Below are 25,469 nucleotides of genomic sequence, written 5' to 3'. Positions count from 1 at the left end.
AGCGGAGCGGACCGCCGCGCGGGTGGGCGGGGCCGCGCGTGCCCTCGGCGCGCTGCGGGGGCGGGGCCGGCGGGGAGCGTGACTCTCTGGCAACGCGACGCGACGTCGAGGCTTGCGAAGCGCCGGGTCACACGGCCAGACGCTCGCCGCGGCAGTGCTCCGAGGCCCCGCCCGGCGCGTGGAGATGGCCGCGGCCGGCGGGCTCTGGAGCTGTGAGGACCCGAGCCGCTGGGCCGCGGTCTTGGAGTGCCGCGGGGCGGTGCTGGGGGCGCGCGCGGGTCCCCAGGGGCGGCTGGAAGCGCTGGACCAGTGGTAGGGCGGAGGGGGCAGGGGCGGGCGGGCCGAGCCCCGTGGCCCAGATTCCGTAGCGCCGCCTTCCCCCAGGTACCGAGAGGAGCTGCCCGCGGCCATCGGGGCCCGCGCGGAGAAGCACGTGACACGAGACGAGCTGGAGCGGCTGCTGGCGTGGAAACTAGCGGTAAGGCTTCCCACGTGGGGCGCGGCACAGCCACGTGGGCGGGGTTTCTCTGGGGGCGCACCCTCGTGGCAGTCTTGAGGGGGCTCCTGACGAGGGCCACCACTCGTGACACCCGACTCGACCTGGCCACAGAGGGGCCGCTTCCGACCGCGCCTGCAGCAACTCGTGGCCGCCAACTCTCCGGAGCTGGTGGTGCAGCATTCGGCCGCCGCCTTCCGCCTTCTGCCAGACATGTACGCAGCGGTCATGGCTCTGTGCGCCCTCCGTGGCGTGGGCCCGGCTACCGCCTCGGGTTAGTCGGGAAAGCTGAACCGCCCCCGGGCAGGGTCGCGGGCGGAACCTGGCCTGTTAGTGTCCTTATCCATGAAATGGTCCGATGGCCAGATACATGATACAGGAGAGTTGCTGGGGACAGCAGCCCCAGGCCCAGGCGGGGCTGAGTGCTGTCCATTCACTGCCCACAGCGGTACTGGCTGCTGGAGCTCCTGAGGTGGCAGCCTTCATGTCTGAGGAGGCAGTGGCCGCAGTGCCCGGCCTGCCCGCCCTGCAGTACACCGTCAAGCACTACCTGCTCTACTTGAGCCGGGTGCAGGAGCGTGCAACAGCCTTGAGCCAAGGTGCGGAGACCACGGGCGGCCAGGGTGGTCACGGAGAGCTCTCTCTGACAGTAGGAAGATCGGTATCTCTGAGCCCCAGACTCCCTCTGCCCTTCTCTAGGCAGTGCGTCTGGGCTGTGGACCCCGCACCATGTGGAGACGGCCCTGTGGACCTGGGCTGTAGGGCGGAAGATGTGCCCGGACCTGCTGCCCAACCTGAGTCCCAGCCCGGTCCCCGCTGAGGACACCAGGCCAGCCAAGAAGCGCAGGACCCAGGCTGAGTGACTTGGCTGCGGCCCAGAGCCTGTTCACCTGCCCTGTGATCTCAGGCCGTATGTCTCTGGACAGGAGGCTGGCCGACCAGGAAGCTGGTTGCTGTTGAAGCTCAATAAATGCCTGCTGAACTGACACCTGAATGTGAGGCCCACAGCCCCTCCCCAGGGCTCCCGGCTCCCACAGACACAGCTCATGCTGGGTACAGAGAAGCAAGGCGGGGGTGCCCTCAGCCATTCTTGTGGAGGGAAGGGGTCTCACAGTTGCTCAGAGTTAGGGGGGAGACGAGCCCAGCCCAGGGCCCCAGTACAGCCAGCTGATGCTGTGTAAAATATTTATTTATTCTTCAAAAAGGCTCAGACTGCAAGTCTCAGGGAAGAGGTGGGGGCAGGGTCTCTTCTGGGGCCACCCTTGGGGACCTCCACCACCCGCCCCAGGCCAGCAGACCTGTCCCTCCAGCCTGGGAGGGGGTGGCCAGGGCTGGTGTAAGGCTCGGCCTGGACTCAGTGGGCCACAGGGGCCACCAGCCCACACCGGGAAGGAGCAGCCTCAAGACTACATTCACTGAGGGTGGACATGCAGGCCCTCCCAGTGGCTGGCCCTGGGGTCCTGCACCCTGGCCCCTGTAGCCCTGGGGACCCTGTCAGGGTGGTGGGGGGATATGGGCACCCAACAGGTCGTAGGCAAAGATGTTCCAGAAGATGGCGAACAGCAGGAAGGTGCCATAGGCAAGCAGCACCACCCACCAGCCGCACTGGTCCCTCAGGCGCTCTTCATAGCTGCGCAGGATGGTCAGGCCCATGCTGACGCCCACCACCGCGCCCGCCAGGTGCGCCATGAAGCTGGGCTGTGGGCCTGAGGCAGGCAGTGGCGGGGAGAAGCGCAGCCACACGGCCCGGCCCACCTCGGAGCTCACTGCAGGGGGAGGCGGCAGGTGAGGCCCCCTGGCCAGGGGCTGAGACCCCCGCCCTGGCTCCCTACTTACTGCACACCAGGGCCAGCACCATCCTCAGGAGCTTGTAGGGACACCTCATCCCAGCCCAGTTCTGATGGGGTGCAAAGAATAGGTGGTGAGATAGGTCTTGTGGGCCCCTCCCCGCACCCCACCCCAGGGGCTGCCCCGTTACCATGACGACATTGGCCAGGTGTGCAGAACACAGGGCATAGACCCCGCCGGAACCCCCCACCACAGGGGCCCGCATGTCAGTAATGGAGACGGTCAGGGAGCCTGTGTGAGCAAGGGGACAGCTGTGAGGGCGAGGCTGGCCGGGGCGGCCCCAGCGCAGGCAGCTGCCTCACCTGCCAGCACACCCGCCAGGTAGAGCAGGCTGATGCGGAGCAGGCCATGCACCATCTCCAGCGGCACCCCGATCATCAGCTGCAGAAGGGCATTGAACCCCAGCTGCTCCAGCCTGGCCATGGGGGGGCAAACGGGTGTAAAGGGAAGGGTGGGGTCCACAGTGGGGCTGCCAGCCCCCTACCCCCACCTCAAGGGGCTGAGCTCTCCAGACCCAGTCTGGGAGGGCGGGGTCCTCACCCGACATGCATGAACATGTAGGTGAGGAAGCGCCAGGCCCGAGCGCGGTGGCCGGGGTGGTACACGAGGGGGCTCTTCATATACTCGGGGTGGTAGGTCTGCAGCACCCACTTGTTGAGCCGGGCCCCGTAGCACAGGAACACGATGATCTGGGGGGACAAGTGCTGGGGCCAGGCAGGACCAAGGGCGCGGGAGGCTCCTGGGGAGCTGGCTGGACAGGCAGGCCCACCTGGGCGAGGGTGACCGAGGCCATAAACACAGGGGGCGGGCAGCTGCGGTGCCGGTAGAAATACCAGTGGCGGTCCACCTCTCGGGGCAGGATCTCGTAGGCCACGTAGCGCACGAACCGCTTGTAAACACCCAGGCCCGGCTCATCCAGCAGCCCGTCCCGAGGCAGTGCCCGCTGTCCGTTGGCGATGGCCCGCTTGAAGCTGCTTGAGCGCTTGCTGCTGATCTAGGGGGCGGGGCCCAGGCATAGACCACCACACTCCCCCCCAGGGCCGCCCCTCCTGAGCGGTCCACCCAGCTCCTCACCGGGTCCCAGGCTCTGCCCCATGTCCACAGACACCCCGGTGGGCAGGGCAGGGAGGAGGGGCCACCTGCCCATCCCACTCCAGCCCCGGGGCTGCACGCGCCAGGTTGAGCCCCACCCCGCTGCCCGCCCGCAGCACACTGACCAGGTCCGCCAGCTCCTGGTAGCAGACCTGGCCCCGCTCGTTGCTCTGGGCCAGCGCCACCAGCATGTCCAGCTTGGCTGGGTCCAGGGGCAGTTCATGGCGGTGCACCAGGCCAGTGAAGGTGTCCGCACCGATGAAGCCTGTATTCTCAGGGTCCAGCTGCTGTGGTTGTAGGGGGGCGGGGGGGCGGCCAAGGCTTGAGCATGGGCCCGGCCCCCAGACCACAGGGCTGGGCAGGTCAGCCTGGAGAGGCAGCCTCTGAACACTCCAGGTCCAGGCCCCTGTGCCCACGTGGTCGCAGGAGCTGCAGGCACCAGTGCCTAGGTCCCTGGCCTGAAGCTCCGCTAGTTCTCTAGGGGTCTCCCCACCTCATTTCAGCTCTACCTATCCTGGAAGGGTAGGGCCAAGGTCTGAGGGCAAGCACCCGCCTGCTGCCACGCTGCAAGCGCCCTGCTCTGGCTCGCCCTTTCCTGGGTCTTGGGCAGGAGGCTAAGGTCGTGCAGGGAGAGGTTGGGCTGAGGGTCTCTGAGAAGTCCGTTCCCCCGGCCCACCCAAGGGCGAAGGGCCGCGGCGGGGGCGGTGCCGTCGCCCGCCACCTCTGCACGCACCTGCTCCTGGATAAGCTGCAGCAGCGAGCTCCTGTCCATAGAGCCGGGCCGGGGGCCGGGGCCGGGGTCGGCGGCCGCGGCCGGGAGGGGCTGCTCTGCGGACGACTCCGCTCCGCCCCGGCCCTCCGGCTCCGCCCGCTCCGCTCGGCGCCGCGTCACGGAGCCGCCCGCCCCCGCCGCACACGCCGCCGCCACCGCCCGCCCAGCCACGCGCGGTCGGGACACGCGCGCGCCCCGCACGAGGACGTGCCCGGGCAAGAACGGTGCGCGGCTCCCGGTTCCCATCCCGCTAGTCCCGTGGGGCGGCAGCCGTGAAACTGAGTCAGGCGCAGTACCCAAGCCCCTCCCGCGCACGACCCGTTTTCCCAGGCGGGGTCTCAGCGCCAACGCCACCTCCTCAAGGAAGGCTTCAGGGAACTGCCCACTGCTGGAACTCTCTAGGCGGGGGCTCCCAGAAGGTACCTCCCTGTAGGCAACTTGCCCATCCTGACAGACTGGCGTCACCGCCCAGCCGACAGACAACTAGCAGGGGGCAGGGAGTGCCTGCAGCTGGCCCTGCTCGGCAGGCAGGGACCAACACACCTTGGGCTGGAGGCTCCTGACCCCGCCTGTGGCCACAGCTGGGGTGGGATGGGAAGGGGACCTGGCCCCCAGGGAGGGCAGGCGGTCAGCTCCAGTAAGGAAGGCGGCACTCGGGACATGCACTGCAGGGCCACCCTCACCCCCGTGCAGCTGGGCCTTGTGATGGACCCAGCAGCAAAGAGCATCCTGCCAGGCCTGGCACCAGGGAGGACTGTACCAGGAGCCTCGGGTGTGGAACTGGGGGCCAGCGGGATGGTCAGACAACGTCCAGGTCTGACCCCCAGCCCCTCCTGGGCTAGGCCTGAGCATCCCTGCTGGGTGGGCAGCTCCCCACCCCCTAGAAACAGCTTGTCAGGACCCGAGGGCCTGGGCCCAGGGCCTACCTTGCACAGAAAGACCAAGTGCAGGCTGGAGGGGGCAGGAGCCCAGGACGCAGGCCGGAGTGAGGCCTGAATGCTGAGCCAGGCCCCCACCTCAGCCCCAGGAAGGCTCTCTGCCCGCTTGTCCGCAGGCTGTCCTCTGCCCAGCGGGAAGGGCAGAGGCTCAGGAGGGGCGGGAGGAATAAGTGAGAAATAAGACAGCTCCCCTAGAGCAGGGCCGCCGCACACCCCAGAGCCTCAACACACTGTAGCCAAGCTGATAGCCAGAGGCTGAGATTGGAGAGTGGGTACTCCTGGCAGTGGGGAGGGGGTCGTATCAGGGGGACCTCCAGTATTAGGCACCCCAGCCTCTCACCCTCAGCCAGCATGGACTCAATAGTCCTCAAGGCTCTGAGGCTGCATCAGGGCTGAACTGGTCCTGACCTGGACCCGAGGCCTCAGGATGGTCACCCAGGCCCAGAGGGGAGGTGTGAGCTTAGGAGGAATGTTCCCAGCCCACACCCACGAGGACGCACTTTAGTTAATTCAAGAAGTCGTTTTCAGTAAGCAAGACTCAATATGGAAAAGACACAAATGACGTTTAATCAGGAAACCCAATCTCACGTCTGCCCTGGACTGGTCTTCAAATTGGGATGGGGGAACATGCTGGTCCAGCCGTTTCTTCCTCCCACCCCCTGCCTTTAGCCCCAAGTTCCTGCCTTCGTACCCCCTTCACACCCACTGGCCATACACCGAGGACCAGGAAGAAGGGATGGAGCCCTGAGAATTCGGGTCTGGGGGTACTGACTTGCTCAAACACCCCCGGTCCCTCCAACACCAGATGCCCAGAGGCAGGCCACACCCAGCACCTGCAGCAGCTGGGAGCCAGGCCTACCTGTGGGCAGGGCAGGGGCAGAGCAGTGGGGGACTGTCCTCAGGGGGAAAGCGGAGACCGGGGGGAGCCCTGCCCCCCCAGCACCCTGAGATAGACCACGGGGCCCGGGGCCTCATCGGCTCTTCACCAGGACCCTGTAGAGGGAGAAGCTGAGGATGGCAGCGACGGCAGCCCCCATGGCCCCCAGAGCCACCCGGAGCCAGAAGGAGGTGGCCTGCAGCTGCCCGTGGACAAGGTGTCTGCAGGAGAGAGGAGACCCTTGCTGCTGTACCCCCGTCTCCCAGGGACCACAGAGCCCCCGCAGCTGCTCCCTGCCCGTGCCCACTCGACAGACCGCCCAGAGCAGGGGGAGCCTATGAGGCCCGGTCCCTAGGGCCCGCCCTGCCCCACTGCAGTCCCAACACCACAGCCACGCCGCCCTCCTGGGACAGGGTGCATCTCCCACACGGGGGCTGCGTGCTGGTACCCACGGGAAGGTGGCCATGGTGGCCAGCCGGGTGAAGATGCCCATGCAGGGCTCGACTGGACCGGCACAGGAGAACAGGGTTGGGGTGGGCAGCCGGTGCCGGCGGCAGAACTCAGCAGGCGACAGGCCGGGCAGCGGGACGCCTCCGGGCAGGTCAGCCTTGGAGCAGACGAAGAGGCAGGGGGTCTGCCCATCCATGTAGTGCTGCTGCAGGGCGGGGGCCATGTGAGCACGCCGGGGGTGCCTGCTCACGCCCTGCTACCCCACAGGCCCCCAGGGCGGGCGGGACCTTGCCTTATAGACGCTGGCACACAGCGCAAAGGACCTGAGGTCACTGCCGTCAAACATCAAGCAGGCCACGTCACAGGAGGCGTCCGCCGAGGCGGTCAGCAGGCTGTCCGCAGCCACCTCGCATAGCTAAATGGGATGGCCACAGAGGGGCACAGGGCTGGGTCCCTGGGCTACGCTGGGCAGCGCCCCCCGCGTGCATGTGCCAGGCCACCCTGGGGACCCCCGGCACTCACGATTAGGTATTTCTCCTGCCCGTTGACTTGCACTGTGTCGATGGCATAGACGGAGGGCTCCCCGGCATCCTGGTGCTGAGGAGGAAGGCCCCTGCAGCTTACGGCTCGGCTGCTCCCCAGAAGCCCAGCCCCCAGGTCCCCTCACAGCCTCGTGGATGCTCACCCCCAGGCTGTGGCCAAGGAAGGCCCGCAGGAAGGATGACTTGCCCACACCGCGGGCCCCCACCACCTTGCATAGGAGAACGTTTCTCTGCGTCTGTCCCTTCTCCTGGTCCAGTCTCTTCTCCCGGGTGACTGTGGGCAGGAAGAGAGGATGAGCAGGAGGTGGGGGCTGCCAAGGAAGTGCTGGCCAGGGGCTGGGGTGAAGCGGGCACCCACCTGTGATGGCGTGGGCCTGGGAGTCCTGCTCGCAGAGCGTGGGGTAGCCCAGATAGCCTAGGTGCTCAAGAGAGCGCCGGACATCCAAGTAGGTCACCAGGCTGGGGACGGGAGAAGGGGCATGTGGCGTTGCTGCGGGGCAGAGGGCGTGGGCCTGTCTGGGCGGGCGAGGGCTACACTTACGTCCACTGGCAGAGGTACCCGTGCAGGGGCAGCCTCCCGGCCTTGGTGCGGACCGTGCTGGGGAGGTGGGGGCCCCAGGGAGCAGCGGGAAACACGCTGAAGAGGCTCTGCAGCTCCGCTGGGGACAGGGCACCGTCCCGGTCCTGCGGGCAGAGGGGCGGCGGTGACAGGAGCTCAGGAGGCCACGGGGGTGCAGCCGGGGCCCAGCGCCCTCACCTGGTCGTGCTTCTCAAACATCCTCTGCACAAACTGGTAACCTCGGTGGTTGAGCTCGGCGCTGCAGCCAGGGGGCACACGGAGCCTGTGGGCGCCGGGTGGGGCTGTGCTCAGCTCCCGAGCACTGCAGGGCACTTCTTCCCAACACAGGCCAGCCACGCAGCCAACCCCCCAACCCAAAGATATGCCAAGAGCCCCCAACGCAGGGTCCAGGAGCCCCATGCCCAATCCGACACAGAGCGGAGGTGAGCCCTGAGCCTGAATGCCACTCACGGTGGGCAGAGGTAATCAGCTGTCAACTCCAGTGAGTCTCCATAGCCAAAGCGCCTCAGGATGGTCCACGTGGTCTCATGGCGGCCTCGCTGGATGAAGAGCGTGTTCAAGAAAAGGAAGCCTGCTCAGGGGTGCAGAGGATGGAGTGGCACTGGACACAGCCTGGCTTTGCCCACCCCCAACCCCCGGGCAGGAAGGGCGTCAGGCCTCACCGTCCAGGGTTAGCTGGTCGTCCCGTACACCTCCCACCACGTTCTTGCTCACCACCATCTTCACGTCCTCCAGGGCCTGAGGGGCCAGCGGGTGCCCAAAGCAGGACGTCTGTCTCCAAGAGAAAGCGGTTGTTGGTCAGGTATCCTCTCCCTCTGTCTCAAGGGTGGCCCAGGAGTGGGGGTCCGCTGCTGCCAGGGGGCATGGGAGGGGCCGGGAGACAGGCGGGGCCGCACCTGGAAGGCGTTGAGCTCCTGGTCACTGAGTGCCTGGTCCATGTCCTGGTCTGAGAGCCTGAAGATGCGGGTGAGCGCCTGGGCGCACGCGGGCCTCAGCTGTGGAGACAGCGGCTCAGCACCCCCGCCGCTCCCTCCTGCTCCCCCTACCGCCGGCACCCACTGCCCACCTGCTTGGCCTCGGGGTCGTAGAGGGGGGCTGTGGGGTGCAGCACGGCCTTCTGAGCGTAGTAAAACAGCTCTGAGATGTTCTTCAGGTTCTTGGCCGAGCACTGGGACGTGTGGGAGCAGACTCGGGTGAGACACGAAAGTGCACACCCTCGCCTCTGCAGCCCCGTGGCCCTGGTCCGCTCACCTCCACGCAGGTCTCAATCTCAGGGAACTGGCTCATGATGGGCAGCACGGCCTCCATGGAGCCCCCTGGCCTCAGGTCCGACTTGTTGCCCACCAGGATGATGGGAACCCTGGGGAGAGGCCCATGTCACCAGGGATCAGGGAGCCGGCAGGGCCCAGCCTCCTCCCTGAGCCCTGCCTCCTACCTGGGTCCCCTCTTGGTATCCCCGTTCACCAGCGGGATCCATTTGGTTCGGATCTGAAAGTAAGAGCTGCTCGTGAGGGCTGGGGCCTACCCAGCCCACCCAGCCCACAGCTCCCAGGTGGAACTCTCACTTGGCTCAAGACAGGCCCACTGAGGAGCGAAGTCACAGCCACTGGCAACAAGGCCAGCGTGGGAGAGCAACCAGCAGGCGGTTCCCAAACACCCACAAAGGGCCTGACGTCAGCAGCCCTTCCCCAGGGCCTAAAGAGACTCAAATGTAAGGCCATCCACCATCTCTGCTCAGACACGTTCCAGGGAATTCCAGGGAAGCTGGGTGCCAGGGGCCCCACGAGACTCCCCAAAGCCCTCATGAGACACGGGGTAGGCTGCGGATGCAAGTTGCCCTGAACCTGGGCCAGCCTGGGGTGTGTGCGAACGGGTAGGTGACCAGGCTGAGCACCAGTGACGAGAACCTGGAACGCTCACCTTCTCGACGGTGGCCTCTTCAGACACATCATACACCACACACACCACGTCCGCCTGTTGAGGGAGGGCAGAGGTCGCACAGCGGGACCTGAAGCTTCCTGCTCTGCTCGTAGGCGAGACAGGACAGGGCTCAGAGATCAGGGAAGCCCACTGCTCCAGCTGCTCCCAGGCTGAGTTGCTGGCCGTTGGCCACCCACACCTCAGGCCTGCCCTTCGCTGCCCTCTTCTGCTGCAGAAGCCAGGCCCTAGTACTCAGCTCTGGCCAGCAAGTCCCGTGAGGACTCAAGACACAGCCACCCTGACATTTGGCACCCCAACCCCAGCCTCAGCTCTTCGCTCCCTGGCCCCTACCGACAACAGCAGATAGACAGCGACAGCACAACGGGGGTGATGGTAAAACAGTGGCTGTGGCCTGGACCCTACCCGGCCGCGCCCCAGGACACAGCGGAGGCTGCAGGGGCGGCACCCGAAGCTTGGTCCAGGCCCAGGTCCTCCCGAAAACAGGAAGGCAGAGAGCCCTCAGCCCTGGTCACGATGCCCAATGCAACTAGGAGATCCAGGACGGTGTGCTGGACTAAAGGGTCAGGACTGGGGGTGTGGGCACACAGCTGTCAAACGGATCACTTTCAAGAACTTGGAGGCTGCTCCCCAGGGTCCAGCAGAAGAGGGAAGACCAGGCGGGGAGGGCTGGAGGGCTGACCAGCTCGGTGGGCAGGAGAGGTGGAGCCCCGCCCCCGCCCGAAGAGCTCGGGACAGAATTAGCAAGGCTGTGGCTCCTTAATCCGCTCCCTGGGAGGATGAAGCGGATCCGGCCCGCGGCGGCCCCGCCCACAGGCCATGAGCCCTGACCCTGCGCCCAGCAGCCCCCCAGGACACCCTGTACCTTGTCAATCTCACCCTGGAGCTCCTCCACCGTCTGCTCCGTTTCTGAAACAAGAGACCCCGCTGCAGATCTGCCAGAGACGCCGGCTCCCGGGCGGAGCGGCGGGCGGGCGGGCGGCCGCGCTACCTGAGTAATCCACGATGTGGGTGGGCACCTTCTCCGGGGTGACATCCGCGGGAATCGTGATCTCCTCCGCCCGGGCGGGGACCTGGGCAGACGCGGCCGTGAGGGAGCCGGGCGGGGGCGCGGGGGGCGCAGGGGTCGTGGGGACGCAGGGGCGCGGGACGCTCAGCCTTACCTCCTCCGGGAACTCCTCGCCCACCAGCGACAGTATTAGCGACGTCTTCCCCACCTGGGCTGCGCGGGGCAGCGCGGTCAGCGCGGCGGCCGAGGTCGCGCCGCTCCGCCCCGCCCCGGCCCGGCCCTGGGACCCCCGCCCGCCCCGGACCCAAGCGCCTACCCTCGCCCAGCAGCAGGATGCGCACGTCCCGCTTCATGGTGGCACCGGGAGCTGCAGCCCGGGAACACCCGCCCGCCCGCGACCGCGACCCAGACCCGGCCCCGCGCTCGCGGAGCTCGCACTTCCGGCCCCGCCCGCGCAGCCGCACTGAGGCCGGCGGGCCAGAGCGGCGGCGGAGCGCGGCGGCGCCCCCGTGTGGGCGCGCCGAGCACCGCGGGCGCGTGCGGTCCTGGCCCAGAGCAGGACTGGGGCTGGGGGTAAGCTGAGCTTTGGCAGTAGTCTGCAGTGACAAGGAGACGATGTCTCACCGCTACACGCACATTTATTTCAACTGTACAAGGCAAAAACAAAACCCCAAGGGAGAAGAGCTCCGAGTACTTCACACACGTTCAAGGTCCTGATGCTTCACACATGCTCCCAAGGTGCCGGTGCGGAGAGCCCACCGGGCCGACGGAACCAGCACAAGGCCCGGGGCGGACCCAGCTTCTCAGTCAAGCCTCTGCCCAGGCCAGGGGCCCAGCTGAGTGGCAGGGCTCAGCGGCCTGTGACTTCCCACACCAAGATCTCGCTGTGGGCCGCCGTGAAGAGCAGCTGGGCTGACGGGGCGAACCTGCACAGCTGCACAGAGTCGTCATGGCCCGCGAAGTCCTGTACGGCCCCCGATGCGCAGTCCAGCAGCCGTACCATGCGCTCTGCAGGCAGACAGCAGGGGCTGGGCCAGGGCGGGGGCGGGGGGCCTGCTGCCCCCTGGCCCTCTCTCCAGATGGAGCTGGTGCCTCGCTGGGGAACCTGGCGCCCCACCCCCTCACAGACCCTGTCTGTGAGCCCCAGAAGTGGTATCCTCAGTCCACTTTCAGGGACAAGAAACCCGGGGCCCAATGGTGAAGAGTATGGCTCTGTGAGGGAACACAGCAGTGCCCAGCCGGCCCGACTCGAGTCACCAGCACTCACCAGAGAAGCCAATGGCCACAAGGTGGGCCCCAGGGCACAGACTCATGGACACAGCAAAGAAAGGCAGCGGGATCTTCTCCACCACCTGCGGGCAGCAAGCATGAGGCTCTGGGGGAGGGGCCCCTGGCCCTGAGACCTGTCCCTCCCCAGCCCTGGGTCCCTCAGGCTCCCAGGACCACAGCGAGGTACACGTGCCTGCTTCTGGCGGAGGCTGTAGAAGACCACCTCAGGGTACACGCCGAGGCCTGCACACACCAGCACCGCCGGGTCCCAGGGGCAGAAGGCGGCGAGCGAGGGTGGCAAGCAGCCGGGAACCTGTGGGGGCACAGTGCAGGGTGGGAGCCGGGGGCACTGCGCCCACGGGGCCGCCGGGACTCTTACCTCTGTGAGGCCGGGTGCTGGGAAGCTCAACCAATCCACGAGCTCACAGTGGTCCCGCAGCCAGTCAGAGGCCCACACGCTGACTCGCTGGTCCCCGCTGGCGGCCAGCCACAGGTCCGTGCCCTCTGCCCCGAAGTCTCCACACTGGGGGAACAAGGGCTGGTGGTGCTGCCTGCCCTGTTCTCCCACCCTGTCCTGCCAGCACCCCAGCCTGTGCGAGCCCCGCCCAGGAAGGACCAACCATGTCACCTCCTTCCTCGTGCTCTGGAGAGTGCAGATGGGGGCGCCGCGATGGTCACTCAGCACCCGGAAGGTCATCCCTGTGCGCAGGCGGCTCACGGCCACGAGCCCGTCCTTGTCTCCAGAGATGATGGTCTGACCTGGGCCAGGCAGACCCCCTGCTGTCACTTGTGCGCCCAGCCTTCAGCCCAAAGGCGCGACCTGGGCCAGGCAGAGCCACAGAGCCATGCCGCCCCCGGGAGCCCAGCCTCACCGTCAGCGGAGAAGGCAAGGGCCCTGAGTGCAGCCGCGTGCGGGCACATCTTGAGCTCTACGGCCGAGCGCGCGATGCTGAAGACCCGCAGAGTCCCGTCGCTGTAGCCCGCTGCCACGTGCTCCTCTTCTGGGCGTCCGCACGACGGGGGGCTCCAAGCCAGGCAGAGGCAGCTCTGGGGACCACCAGCGGAAATCGTCAGGACCCCCGGAGGGGCGGGGCCCGGGCCCAGCCAGACACCAAGGCCGGAGGAAGGCCGTGGGGCCTGCAAGAGGCCAGGCCAGCGGGGACCTGGCCCGGGCTCGACCCGGATATACCCCCAGCCCCGGGCGTGCCCCCAGCCCCGCTGAGTACCTGGCTGAGCACCTGGAACTGGATCAGCAGCTCCGTGCTAGCCACGCACCACACCCTCACGCTCCCGTCATCACTGCACGTGGCGCAGTGGGACTCGTTGGGGCTGAAGGCCACGTCGTTCACCTGTGAGGAGCCACCAGCCTGCCTGAGGCCCACGGCCAAGGAGGAACACAGCCTAGCCATGTGGCTCTGGAGAGCATCCGCCTCCCCCTGGAGTCTGCCAGGCCCCAGCCCTGCCACGTGACACAAACTCACTGTCCCAACCTCCAGAGGTCCCCCACGAGGCCTGGGTGAAGGCCCCTCCCCAGGTCCCCCACGAGGCCTGGGTGAAGGCCCCTCCCGAGGTCCCCCACGAGGCCTGGGTGAAGGCCCCTCCCGAGGTCCCCCCACGAGGCCTGGGTGAAGTAAGGCTCCCTCCCAAGGAAGGTCCCCCATGAGGCCTGGGTGAAGACCCTCTCCCGAGTTCCCCCATGAAGCCTGGGTGAAATGTGAAGCCCACCAGTCAGTTGAACTTTACCGTCCACTTGCTGGGACGTGACAAAAAGAACTGTTCTGACAAAACCCAGAACACAGGACTCCTGGGGACCACAGACTGAACTAAAGGATGTGCTGTTAACCAGGCCTCAAGGGGGGGGGGGGGGCGGTGCGCAGTAGGGGGTGGCTTGAGATCGTCAGGTGTGTGGAAAGAAAGATTACGCAGAATCAGGGTCTCTGGTATAAGAAAAGTGAGATGAAGACCATGCACCAATGATGTGTGGACAAAAGCCAAGTCTTGAATTGGAATAAAAAGCTAAAAATCGAGCCCTGCCTGGGTGAGAAGTGCTGGGCCCTCTGGCCCTCAAACCGGGACCTCTAAGCCCAGTTCCCATTGGAGGGGCACAGAACTGGGGCAGGCAGGCCGGGGTCAGGCAGAGCCACAGAGGGAGGGCCTGGAGCACGTGTGCCCCTCGGGAGGCGGGACCAAAGTCAGCACCAGCTCTGGGGGACTCGGTACCAACAAGGCCACTGCCACCGCCACCAGACACGGGCACTGCTGGAGAGACACAGTGCTCCCCAGGGAGTCAACGCCGACTGGCTGGCCCTGCCTAGACCCCGGCCCGGCCTCCAGACCCAGGGGATCCTAGAGGGGCACACCCAGCCCCGCTGGTGGGGGATCCCAGCAAGGACGACCAGCTTTCTCCAAGTAATCTACAAGAAAAGGGGTGGGACAAGCAGGGTCACGAAGGCCATGGGGCCTGGGGCTGCTGCGGGGACGCCTAGCGGACACCGCACCCACGGGCAAGGGGGAAGGAGCGAGGAGGCTTCCCACCTGTGTGAGCAGTGGCCCGGCACTCACCTTGCTCCGATGGCCACTGATGAGGCGAGTGCTGGTGCCCTCGGCCCAGCTGACGTACCAGAGCGTGCCCGCTGTGGTGCCCACCACGCCCATGTCCATGCTGTCGTGGAAGACCGCACTCACGACGGCCCCGTCGAGGGTCAGCTCACGCTCCAGAAACACGGAACTGGACCTGGAGAGTAGGGATCACAGGGCAGCGGCGGGAGGCCAGGGCGCCAGGTGGATAAGCCCATGGCCCTGACTTGCCCGAGCACACCCCTGGGGGGCGGGTCCAGCCGGCTGGAGCGCTAGCTCCGGACACAGCACGCACGCTCACCTGGCCCCCGAGCCCCTGCGCCACAGCTCCGACACGGCCCCCACAGCCCACAGGCGCAGCCGCCGTGTGTTGCTGCCGCTGACCAGCCAGGTCCCTGAGCACAGCAGCACTCCTGGGGAATGGGAGCTGGCGTGAGCCGCGTCCCCAGAGGCCTGGGGCTCCAGAGGGCATCGCACCGCCCCGGCACTGTGACTCCCAGGGGAACGGTGCCCCAAGGGCCGTGGGCTCGTCAAATACCCACCGATCTCGCCATCGTCCGCCTCCCAGGCCAGGAAGCAGCGGCCGGCACGTGTGTCCCACACGGACACCTGGCCCTCGCTGGAGCCGCAGTACAGCAAGGGCGGGGCCCCGTAGCAGAGCGAGCTCAGCTCGCAGCCCCCCGCCTCCTCGGGGACTGGCTCCCGGTTGGCCTGGTGGGAGAACAGCAGGGGTCAGCCACGCCCGGGGCGCCCCACCCCGTCCTCCAAGGCCACCTCCCAGCCCCGGCACCTGGAGGCTGACGTCACCCGCCTGCCCCCACAGCAGCTGCAGGGTGAGGACACCCCGGCCCACGCAGGCCAGCTCGCTGGCGTGCCAAGGGCTGAAGGCCATGCTGTGCACCGGCTCTGGGAGGCGCGTGGAGGACAGGAGCTCACAGGTGGCCGTGCTCCACAGGGCCAGGGTGCCGTCGCCACAGTCCCCTGGGGAGACGCAAAGGGCCCGTGTCAGCAGCCCAGGGGTCCCAGGACTGGCAGGGGCTCAGAGACCACCATCCTCCACCCCCGTCCACTGACCCAGTGTGACAAGGAGCCTGTCGTCTGGTGAGAAAGCCAGCGCCTGGACTGCAGAGTCGTGGTGAGAGAGGAGCTGCCGGCAGGAGCCCCGGGGCACGTCCCAGAGACGGATCTGGCATCGGGAGGCAGTGCCGCTTCCGCTGGAGGCTGAGACCAGGACCTGGCGGTGAGGAGCACGGTCAGCACGGAGGGTGCAGTCCACGGGCCCGCTCGGGTTGCAGGGGCACCTCAGCTCCAGGCCTGTACAGGGGGCCACAGGGCGGGCACCTGGGCGTCGTGGCTGAGGGCCAGCGTGGAGATCTCCTCTGGGTGGCCGAGCCAGTGCTGCTGGGCGCCTGAGTGCAGATCCTCCACCACCACCAGGCAGCCGCACGTGTAGGCGAAGAAGCCTGTGGGCAGACAGAGCCCGGTGGGTCAGCACACCATGGCACGCTTCCCTGCAGGCCCAGCCACAGGGGCTCACACCCGCGCCCCCCCCCCCGCCACCCACGGAGAAAGGCGGGGGGGGGGGGGCAGGGGGCCCAGAGGAGCATCAGGACAGGCCCCCCGCAGCCCCTGGGCCGTGGCCACACCCGTGTCTGGGCTCCAGACCAGGTTGGTGCGCCCGTTCCCGTTGTAGCCCACGACGGCCTTCAGACGCAACCACTCGTCACCAGCAGGTGGCAGGGAGAGGCCCTGTGGGGAAGCGACCAGGACGTGGGTCCCCACCTTAGACTCTGCCCTCAGGCCAGGCCTGGATGGAGCCCGCAGGTGTGGCTCCAGGGGTGAGGCGGCAGAGGGCAGGAGTTTGGGAGGACGGGAGAGAAGGGAGGCCAGGCAGGGGCTCCTGGGAAAAGCCTGGGGTGCGGGGAGACCTGGGCAGGGCAGGGAGGAGCCTGGAGGAGGCCTTGGTCGGGGGAGGGGGGGGGGGGCGGGGAGGGGCGCGCACACAGGACACTCCCGGTCCCACTGGCACGGAAGCAAGCCTTCACCAGCCCGCTGGGGACACGGACCGGGCTTGAGATGGAGGGTGACCAGCAGCCTCTAGCCCAGGGAAATGCCCCAGGGACACGCCAGGAACCACTGCTGACAATGGGGGAGCCCCTCGGACACCACAGGCTGCATTGCCTGAGCTCGGCCTCCACAGCATCCGTCAGTGGCCAGGACCAGGAGGACCCCCGCCCCGCCCACCTGGGCCAGTGAGGAGGCCTTGTAGCGCGCAGTGAAGTGCCTGTAGGAGTCCGGGCGAGCGAGGGTCCGGGCCCTGGCTCCCACTGTGCTGCAGGCGCCTGTCGGGCAGGGTGAGAGGCTGTGGACCTCTGGGACCACACAGCGACCTCCCCGCTGTCGCCCTGCCCTGGCTGGTCAGATGCTTGGAATCAGAGGGCACTGGCGGGCCACACTGCCCTGCCCGCCTGGCTTGACCGGGGCCTCAGGGTATCTGCCCTGCAGGTGACCCCCCCTTGTCTGCCGGGGCAGCTGGCTTTGTCCTTAGACCACCTAGAGCCCACAAGGTACAGGCACCTGGGCCCGAGCCCAGTTACGAGGGACCCCATCCCACGCTGCTGCCCTGCCCCTGCTTACGGGGCCAGCCACAGGGGTGGGGACGCCTGCCAAGGTCCCAGGGGCCTCCTGTCACCCCACAGGCCCCATCGTCAGCCCGGCCAGCCTCCTTCTGCACCAGCACGGACGGGCCTGAAGCCTGATGGAGATCCTCGGGGCCATGGCTCTCGTCTGACGGGAAGAGGGCACCTGGGGAGGTTGGGGAGACGGCAGGGGTGGGGAGCAGGCGCTCTGAGCCCCCAGCCCGCCCCCAGGCCAGGAGCAGCAGAGCACGTAGGGGGGAGCCTCCCCCTCCCAGAACCCCCACCCTCACCGTCAAAGCCCTCAGGGGGCTCAGCACAGAGGCCCGGCTCGGGCGGGAGTGCCGGGGGTGACACGGACACCTGCCGGGGGGGTGCTCTGGCCCCGGACGCCACGCCCTCCAGCTCTCCTGCACCCGGGCCTGTGGATGGAGGAGCCAGGCTGTGCTCAGAGACGAGGAGTGGGGGCACAGAGCAGGAGGCATGCCAGCCTCCCTCTCCCAACCAGCTCTGGCCTGGGGCCCCAGCCAGCATTAGCGTGTGCCTCCCACACCAGGGGTCACCACAGGGCCTGCCAGCGTGGTGGGGCCACTCACCTGCTTCGCAGGTCAGGGGGGGCCTGGGAGCACCCTGGACACTGCAGAGGCGACAGGAGAGGCTGTCAGCGTGTGCTGGGGGTGGCGGGTGCCCAGAGAGGCCTGGCAGGTTCAAGTGAAGGCAGACACCTACCTGCCTGGGGACCAGCCCTCACGGGGAACCAGAATGTCCCAGAGGAAGATGGCGTCTCCCACGCTGAGGAGCTGCTGCTGGTCAGGGGTGAAGGCCACGGCCTGCACCGGCTCCGAGTGGCCAATGTACACCTGGGGTGGCAGTGTCGCCCAGACCTGAGGCACGGCCCTTGCGCACTGTCAGCCCGGGGCACCCAGGGCCGTCCTCCACCCTCCTGCCCACCCGCCTGGGACACACACCTGGCAGCTGAGGCCAGCCTGCGTTGCGTAGTCCCACAGCCTGACAGCCCGCTCGGCGGCTGTGAGCAGAAAGCGGCCATCCGCGCTGAGGGACAGGGAGGCACAGGCCGCGGGGTGGCCACAGGACAGCTGCAGGAGAGTGCACTTGCTGCGAGGCAAGGTGGGCGCACCCAGGACCGCCGGCCGGGGGAGCCCTCCCCAGCGCGCAGCCACCGGGGAGCAGCAGGCAGCCCAGGGCCGCCCCGCCCGGGCGCCGGGAGCAGCAAGGCCGGGGCCGGGAGGAGAGGGGCCAGGTCGCCAGCCATGGCCTGGGCTCACCTGCCGCACCACGCGGCCTGACCTGGCGTCCAGCACGGTGATCATGTTGGAGGACATGGACACCAGCAGGTGGCTGGGGGGTGAGGGGCCGAAGCAGAGGGCCACAGCCGAGTCCAGGCAGCTGCCAGCCAGGTCCAGGGCACTGACGTCAACCTTCAGAAGCTGTGGGAGAAGCAAGTATTGCCCCCACGAACTCCAGGCGGAGCTGGGGCCCCCAAGCAGAGGCCCAGGTCATGGGCAGCCTCAGGCACTCTACCCTGCCCAGCCACCCACAGCTCATGGGTCCTCTATGCCCCTAAGGGGCCCAGGGCCTGGGTCCTCTCTGCAACGAGTGTGGCCTCCCGCCCACAGGAACAACCCAGCCACCAGGGTCAGGGGTGCCCATGGGGTCTGTGCACCCTCAGCACTCACGTGCAAGGCTCCGGCTGACTCACCTCATCCAGCGAGGCTGTGTCCACGACGCTCACCGTGTACTTGGAGGGACCCACGAAAGCCAGCAGGCGGCTGTCCCTGCTGACCACCATGATGCTGGAGCTTGGGCAGGCCTCCTGGCACACCACGTTAGCTGCCAGCACAAAGGGGCGGGCAGTCAGCCGGGCAGGGCAGACCCCACGGCAACATGCACTGCCCGAGCGCCGGGGCTCTCCCAGTGACCACCCAGAGACTGCCTGGCTGGCCAGAGACACAGTGTCCATGGGGGCCTGGCCCTGCCCTCTGGTGCTCGGGCTGCAGGCGATCACCCCCTCCTGGCGCAGGGCGGGCGCACTCTGATCTCCCACTTGGGGAGTGCCGGGCAGTCCTAAGATCACACCTGCCCCGGGGGTCTATGAGTGAGGCTATGGAACACAGTGCCGTGGTCAGGGAGGTACTGGGAGGTCCAAGCGGGGCTGGGCATGGGGGCCTGACCCGCTACTCGCAGGACGCGGCACCGGGGCGCACCGCTGTGGTACTGGGCCAGGGCGCCCCGGGAGCAGGCGCTGAACAGGAAGCGACCGTCAGGGCTGGCGGCCAGGCTGGTGATGGCTCCTCGGTGACACCTGCGCCACACGGAAAGGTGTGGGGACGCCCACAAGGTGTCCAGGGGCAGCAGAGGGCGGCGTCCACCGCGGGCATCTGTGGGGCAGGCCCGCCTGGGCACCCACCTGTGCTCCACCAGGGCCTCGGCGGACTCCAGGCTGAAGGAGCGGACGGCCCCGCTGCTGAAGCCGCAGAAGAAGGTCGGCTGCGTGGGGTGGAAGGCAACAGCACGCGGGGCCTCCGCGGGCGACATGAAGTCATACAGCTGTGGGGAGGGGCACGTCAGGGCAGACGGCGGGGCCCCGAGAGCCAGTCTCCCCAGAGGGCTTGAACCTCGGGCCCCAAACCCGGGCAGAACCCAGGGCCCGCCCGCCGGGCCTCAGTATGGCCTGCGGCTTCCAGACCGCCCTCCCAGCCGGCGCCCCTCTGGCCACACCTCACCTGCTGCAGGGTCGCCAAGTCCCAGACGCGCACAGTGCGGTCCTGGGACACAGTGGCCAGCTGTCCCCGGCTGCGCTCGATGGCAAGGGCCAGCACTGGGGCGGTGTGGGAGCGCACCAGCATGTGATACTCCTGGGACGGGACATCCAGGAAGCCCAGGTGACCCGAGGACGTGGTGGACAGCACACGCAGGCCGCCGGGGCTGACGCAGACAGAGGTGACTGGCCCCTCGTGCTCTGCAGGCAGGGGGCTTGGTGACCGCCTGGGCCTGCAGTGGGGCGGGTCCCCCACCAGGGCCCACCCGTGCAGGCTGAACCAACCCCTAGCCCCTTGTCCAAGACAGCGAGAAGTGTGTTTTCCTGCAGCCTGGAGCCCCGTCTCCCTGTGAGCTAGGACCAGCACCGCCCCCGTGACTACCCACTCCCAAATTCAGGACACAGCCCCGTGGAGCCCCACGCTGTCCAGCCTGGGGACACGGCCCTCCTGTGCCACCCCGGGGGCGAGGTGGTGTGCAGGCCCCACCTGCCTCCAGGAGGACGGAGGAGAAGTCCAGCGGCCAGAGGCGCAGGTAGCCATCCTCGGAGCCCACGGCGCACGCGGACCGGGAGACGCCGAGGCTGCTGATGGCGATGCCGGGGCCTGGGTGGGGGGAGCCGGGTCAGCCCCCAGCAGCAGGGCCCCTCCCCCTGCACAGCAAGGCCCACCTACCCGAACTGAAGGTCTGCTTCTGTGCGAGGGGGTCACGGGGCGTCTGCAAGGGCAGGAGGCGGCGAGCATGCCGCACGGCCATGCGCTGGTGGTCAATTTCCAGGATGTGGCCGCTGCGGCTGCACACGTAGCTGCCAGGGAGCGGCAGGTGAGGGCTGTGGCGGCGGGGGCGGGGCGACGGGCCTTCAGGGAAGGGGGCGGGGAGGGGGGTACTCACAGCGTGTGGCCATCCTGGGCTGGCCCAAAGGCCAGGTCGGTGAACTCCAGAGCGTGGTGCTCCCCCAGGTCCACAGCGCAGGAGCGCAGCACCCCACCTCGGAGCCGCCACAGCCGCACATTGCCCCGCCCACACGATGCCATCCTGCGAGGGTGGGAGGTGAGTGGGGCGAGGGGCGGGCTCACAATTCAGCGGCCCCAGCACCCAGAGAGGGCAGGCAGTCACCTGGCTTCGTCGAAGAAGGCCACCCGGAACACCTGGACATCGGCGTCGCTGTGCGCCTGCGCAAGGATGATGGCCTCTCCGCCTCGCCCCAGCTGGGCCACGCCCCACACCAGCACCGTCTGCAACAAGCCTGCACTGAGTGCCCGCCCACCCACCCGGCATCTCCAAAAGAAGTCAGAGAAACCTGCACGTGCCCACCCAGGGCGTCCACAGACGTGTCTGCAGAGAGGAGCAGAAGACGCAACCGTAAGTGGAGGGGAGGCCCCGAGGGAACACCCAGCTTCACAGACACTGGCGTGAAAAAACATCCATCTCAGGCCTGCAGGACTCGCCAGCAAAGAGAGCAAGGCCAGTCACTTGAAAGGCAGCTCCGCCCACAAAGGCGAAACAGGTGCCCTGTGGAGCGTGTGACTTGGGGGTGCCCGGCCAGGCTGGGGGAGGCCAACGGGGGTCCCTGCTGCCTGCCTGTACCCTTGGACGGCTACCCCACCTCCCCGCCGGCCCAGTTACCGTCCGCCCATGGCGGTCCTTGCCAACGCCGCAGAGCAGCTCCCCGCTGTTGGAGAAGCTGTGGACAGAGGCGACAGTAAGCGTCACAGGGGCTGGCCCCCACCCCCCCGGAGGCCCTTCACCCACCTGAGGGAGCAGATGGTGTGGACCGGGCTCCGGAACAGGGCCAGGCAGCTCCCCGTCTGGAAGTCCCAGAGACGCAGCATGCTGTGGGGCCGGGCCTGGGCCGAGGCCAGCAGCGAACCGCTCCCATCCAGTGCCAGAGCAGAGACCTGGGGGCAGGGAGTTAGGAAGGGTACAGGCCAGCAGACCAGGCTGCCCCGGGCCAGGGGTGCCCACCTTGTCTGTGTGGCCAAGGAAGAGACGCTGCTCCCGGGTTTCGACGTGCAGGACGACAACAACTGCGTGGCAAGGGTACACAACAGCAGCCCCATCCGGGGTCCACAGGGCCTGCGAGCAGGGGCCAGAGGCTGAGGTCACAGGCTAGTCAGCTTCACTCCCCGCCACACGTGAGCCCCCCGAAGCACAAGCACAGGAGTCACTGCGTTGCATAAGCCCAAAGGACAGAAAGCCTGGTTGTGTGTGGGCATGGCAGGGCTCCCGCTAAGCAGGGAACTATAGGGTTAAACTAACAAAAGGCTGAGAGCCCACAAAGACTCAGAGCCCACATCCAGGACAGCCTGGTGAGCACACAGCCACCTCTCCCACGGCTGCCTCCACAGGGACCCTGTCTTGCCCACACCAAGCCCCCCTTGGCTGGATGACACGCATCCAAGACTTAAAGGATGAACAAGGGTCTCAGATCTCTCAAAGCTCGAGCATCTGGACTGGCACCACCCCGGCTGGTGCTCACAACAAAAAGGGCCGCCTGTGTCTGGACATCACAGTACCAAGGACGCACCAGGCATGTGCGGACGCGGGCGGGGCTGGGTGACCACAGCAGTGCGGGGACCCGGTGCCTAGGGGAGCTCAGAGACCCACAGCCAAGGCAGGGAAGTGCAGCATCTGCCCGCCGTCTGCTCGGTGTAGCTGATGCTTGTAAGACCCAACAAGAGCACAGGATCCCTCACCCATTTGGTGCTGTGACCCCCAAAGCCGATGACCCCCTTGAGCCTCAGGATCGGATCTGGGAGGAAGCTCTGAAACAGGTAGACGCACAGTGAGATCCAGGTGGCAAGGTCCCTGTCGCAGCAGGGCTACCCCGCCCAGAGCCAGTTCCGGCCTCTCAAGAAAGCCATCCAGTCCTGAGCTCCGGCCAGCCACTCTGCGGCAGGAAGCCAGGACTGCAGTCACAATGCTGGATCCTCCAGGTGCCCCAGTCCTGTGGACCCCCCACAGACCACTGGGGCTGGGGGCAGGGCACCAGCTCTCTTACTCTTTGTTGAAAACGCTTCTTGCCCAAAGCTGCCTCCGGTAAGCTCTGCTTCCTGCCAGGAGACTGGATGGGAAGGGACCATCAGAGGGGACCACCCGCCCCTTGCCTATTCCCCGCAGGCAGTAGCCCGACAGCCCTCCATCCACTACTCATCCACATGCAACCCCCTCGGGGGTGCAGTCCAGCCCCACCTTCCTCGGGAAAGGCCCTCACCTCATGCGGAGCTGCATCCTCTGGGGCCGCGGGCTCCACCGTCGGCTGACCGGCCGACACGTGAAGGCCGTCACCAGCTGCATGCTCGTCAGTGGCCTCCGCCCAGGCTGAGGGCTCCTGGGTACAGCCACCAGGGCCAGCCACACGGGAGACCTCTGAGCGCTCACAGGACATGCTGACCTCCGGAAGGGGCCTGGGCATGGAGGGGGCCCAGCGGGACTGCAGGAGGACAAGTGCCCATGAGCACCACACCTTAGACCAGCACCCACAGCCCCACCTCCAAGGGCGCCGGGCACTCACGGCTTCGGGGTCATGCTTCTGGACCATGAGGGCCCTGCTGTCCCGCGCAGGCTTGCTGCAGGCCACTGGGGAAGGGAGCAGCCGCGGCACGTGCCCCACTAAGACTGCAGCGGAGAAGAACCGACTGAGCAGAGTGCAGACAGGCACAAGGCACTGGGCAGGGGCGGCAGGGGGCCTGGCCTTGCCCCCTCTGCAGGAGAGGGGCCACGCCGACAGCGGCAGCCCACCTAGCAGGGGCCCCAACACCCATCCCAGCAGCAAAGTTTGAGGCCCCAAGCACTCAAGTCACAGCCTCCCGCTGCTCCAGAGCCTCAAGGCCACCTCCCTGCGCCCTTACAGGCACCACACTGCTGGGGTCCCCAGATGCAGCATCAGGACCCCTCTCCTGCCGAGCGCCGTGGGCCCTGCAGACCTGAACCCCGGTCAGCGCTGCCCCACAGGCCCACCTGCCTCAGGAGGGAAACCGCTCTTCTGTACCAGCTTGGAGGGCACATGCGAGCTGCCACTCGGAAACCTTGGTGGGGTAGAGGGAGAGTCAGCTTCCGGGATGGCCCTGCCCAACCTGTGCCTGGGATGGCAGAGCACTCACCGGATATGGACATAGCGGTCGTGCCAGCTCTCCCCCTTTGGCACTGGGAAAGCCATTTCTCGAGGTATGGGGGTGACAGGCAGTTTTGCACGCCGGGCTTCAGCAACAGTGACGGCTGCAAAGAGCAGAGTTGGTCCAGGTCCAGGGAACCGTCCAGGTCCCTCTCCCAGCCCAGGGGTCTCAACCAGGGGCCATCAGGGTCCCGCCTGGCCACCAGCCCAGCCACCACTCCCTCTGATGGCTGCCTTGGGAGCTGGGAGGCTCAAAGCTGGCACAGCATGGGCATTTCCACTGAGTGCCAGGGACGGAGCGGAGGGCAGCATACAGGGAGCAAACGCAGGTGGGCTGCAGGCTAACACAGCTGGGGTCCTCACCAGGATTGAAGCACAGGTCACTGGTGTAGAGGTTCCGGACCAGCATGCTGGCACACAGCCTGACGCCCTTCAGGTGACTGTAGCATCGGTGCAGATAGACCAGCAGGATGTCGTGCAGGTCAAGCTGCAGGCAGGTCCAGCGGGCACCAGGGGAGGCCACACCTGGCAGGTATGCAGGACTCGTGCCAAAGTCAGCACCTACCCTCTCACCAACCAAGCCACAGCACTGTGTCCTCGGCCTGTTCCCAGTCTCGCGGCCACAACCACGTGGCCCCCACCCAGACCTCCCCCTGAGCCTTCTGACTGGACGCCTCTCCCAGACCATCCCTGTGTCCCATTCATGCCTCATCTGCACGGTACCTTCCCTGGGTGTCCCAGCCTCACAAATGAAGGGGAACTGAAGCCACGTAGCTGTGGACTTGAACTCCTTGAAGAGGTTGGAGAAGGACACTCGGATGACCTGGCTGTCCTGTGGGACACAGCATGGATATGAGGGGTCCAGGCTGCCGCAGGAGTGCAGGGCCCCGGGCGGCCCCCCTCTCCCAGCTCAGCACCTCAGTGGACACATCCAGGTGAATGACGAAATGCTTGGTGGGCAATGGCCGAAAGAGCACGTACAGATACCGTCCAGTCAGCCCCAGGGACTGGGTGCTGGTTTTGGGGAGCTGGATGTAGTTGCTCGCAGAGACAGAGCCCCGCACGCGGTACACGGTGCACTTGAGGGTCTTGTCCTGGAGAGAAAGACGTCTTACAGACGTCCTGAAGCCCGGGGAGGCCGGGAGGGCTGCAAACAAGCGTCCATAGAGAAGAGAAAAGATGCCGCCGCTACCGCCGCCGGGCGCCCCGGCCACTCACCGTCACGGCGGCCACGTCGCCCTCCTTAGTGGAGCGCTTCCACTCGTCCACCTTGAAGTGTCTGAAGACGTTGAGGAACGGCTGCTGCCACACTGGGGGACAAGGGGACGTGAGGTGCCAGGCCCACCGCAGGTCCAGGGAGGGCCCGGCAGGGCCTGCGCTCTCCCCAGCGGTGACGGCCAGCGCTGCACGCAGACTGAGCTGCGAGCGAGTCTCAGCACCAACCCGTGCGCGGCGGCGCGGGCCCTTGGACCCCAAAACCCAGCCCCGGTCCGCGCGCCGCTACCTCTCGCCATGGCGCCGCAGCTCGCGCTTCCCGCCTCTGCCGACGCGCA

General features: G+C 67.3%; 4 protein-coding genes across 15 annotated transcripts; 1 reads left to right on the top strand and 3 right to left on the bottom strand.

Annotated features, from left to right (window-relative positions):
• The first annotated feature begins 95 nt into the window (after positions 1–95).
• LOC516108 (CG2446-like) lies at positions 96–1,490 on the top strand. The gene is given in 5 exon segments (NM_001194953.1): positions 96–312; positions 385–478; positions 611–770; positions 943–1,095; positions 1,196–1,490. Coding segments are annotated over 5 exon segments (699 nt in total). The 5' UTR covers positions 96–184; the 3' UTR covers positions 1,360–1,490.
• Positions 1,491–1,667: 177 nt separating this feature from the next.
• Positions 1,668–4,708, bottom strand: RHBDL1 (rhomboid like 1). Of its 2 annotated transcripts, XM_024985394.2 has the most exons (8): positions 4,170–4,672; positions 3,562–3,723; positions 3,114–3,338; positions 2,885–3,033; positions 2,647–2,759; positions 2,475–2,575; positions 2,333–2,393; positions 1,668–2,262 (listed from the first exon to the last, which is right to left on the bottom strand). In XM_024985394.2, exons 1-8 carry the CDS (start codon positions 4,452–4,454, stop codon positions 1,991–1,993), a joined length of 1,368 nt encoding a protein of 455 aa, XP_024841162.1. In that variant the 5' UTR covers positions 4,455–4,672; the 3' UTR covers positions 1,668–1,990. The 2 variants fall into 2 exon arrangements, with proteins under 2 accessions (XP_024841162.1, XP_024841163.1); XM_024985395.2 differs by lacking the exon at positions 2,475–2,575 and having other exon boundaries at positions 4,170–4,708.
• Positions 4,709–5,690: 982 nt separating this feature from the next.
• Positions 5,691–10,987, bottom strand: RHOT2 (ras homolog family member T2). 3 transcript variants are annotated; one of them, XM_024984674.2, is made up of 19 exons: positions 10,859–10,987; positions 10,697–10,755; positions 10,525–10,606; positions 10,399–10,442; positions 9,516–9,569; positions 9,031–9,083; positions 8,847–8,955; positions 8,662–8,763; positions 8,492–8,590; positions 8,258–8,366; positions 8,046–8,166; positions 7,773–7,857; positions 7,557–7,699; positions 7,374–7,474; positions 7,159–7,289; positions 6,996–7,070; positions 6,766–6,888; positions 6,476–6,675; positions 5,691–6,244 (listed from the first exon to the last, which is right to left on the bottom strand). In XM_024984674.2, exons 1-19 carry the CDS (start codon positions 10,893–10,895, stop codon positions 6,118–6,120), a joined length of 1,854 nt encoding a protein of 617 aa, XP_024840442.1. In that variant the 5' UTR covers positions 10,896–10,987; the 3' UTR covers positions 5,691–6,117.
• A 175-nt stretch (positions 10,988–11,162) lies between these two features.
• On the bottom strand, positions 11,163–25,454 carry WDR90 (WD repeat domain 90). 9 transcript variants are annotated; one of them, XM_010819153.4, is made up of 43 exons: positions 25,421–25,454; positions 25,135–25,226; positions 24,834–25,010; positions 24,640–24,748; positions 24,280–24,441; positions 23,906–24,020; positions 23,763–23,830; positions 23,317–23,420; positions 23,017–23,235; positions 22,804–22,866; positions 22,499–22,567; positions 21,768–21,878; positions 21,555–21,700; positions 21,429–21,486; positions 20,919–21,037; positions 20,694–20,837; positions 20,477–20,607; positions 20,291–20,407; positions 19,769–20,004; positions 19,453–19,592; positions 19,217–19,347; positions 18,745–18,875; positions 18,311–18,472; positions 17,993–18,121; positions 17,754–17,884; positions 17,621–17,661; positions 17,318–17,446; positions 17,026–17,193; positions 16,633–16,730; positions 16,035–16,137; positions 15,730–15,851; positions 15,463–15,622; positions 15,179–15,369; positions 14,931–15,099; positions 14,690–14,801; positions 14,374–14,545; positions 13,038–13,160; positions 12,684–12,858; positions 12,440–12,570; positions 12,191–12,334; positions 12,005–12,124; positions 11,810–11,894; positions 11,163–11,550 (listed from the first exon to the last, which is right to left on the bottom strand). In XM_010819153.4, exons 1-43 carry the CDS (start codon positions 25,428–25,430, stop codon positions 11,393–11,395), a joined length of 5,475 nt encoding a protein of 1,824 aa, XP_010817455.1. In that variant the 5' UTR covers positions 25,431–25,454; the 3' UTR covers positions 11,163–11,392. The 9 variants fall into 9 exon arrangements, with proteins under 9 accessions (XP_010817455.1, XP_010817453.1, XP_010817454.1 ...); XM_010819151.4 differs by having other exon boundaries at positions 12,005–12,334; XM_010819152.4 differs by having other exon boundaries at positions 12,005–12,334; positions 19,250–19,347.
• Positions 25,455–25,469: the final 15 nt, after the last annotated feature.

This window comes from Bos taurus, chromosome 25 (genome assembly GCF_002263795.3).
Source record: "Bos taurus isolate L1 Dominette 01449 registration number 42190680 breed Hereford chromosome 25, ARS-UCD2.0, whole genome shotgun sequence".
Classification (NCBI taxonomy): Eukaryota; Metazoa; Chordata; class Mammalia; order Artiodactyla; family Bovidae; genus Bos; species Bos taurus.
This window is presented reverse-complemented; position numbering and strand designations above follow the sequence as displayed.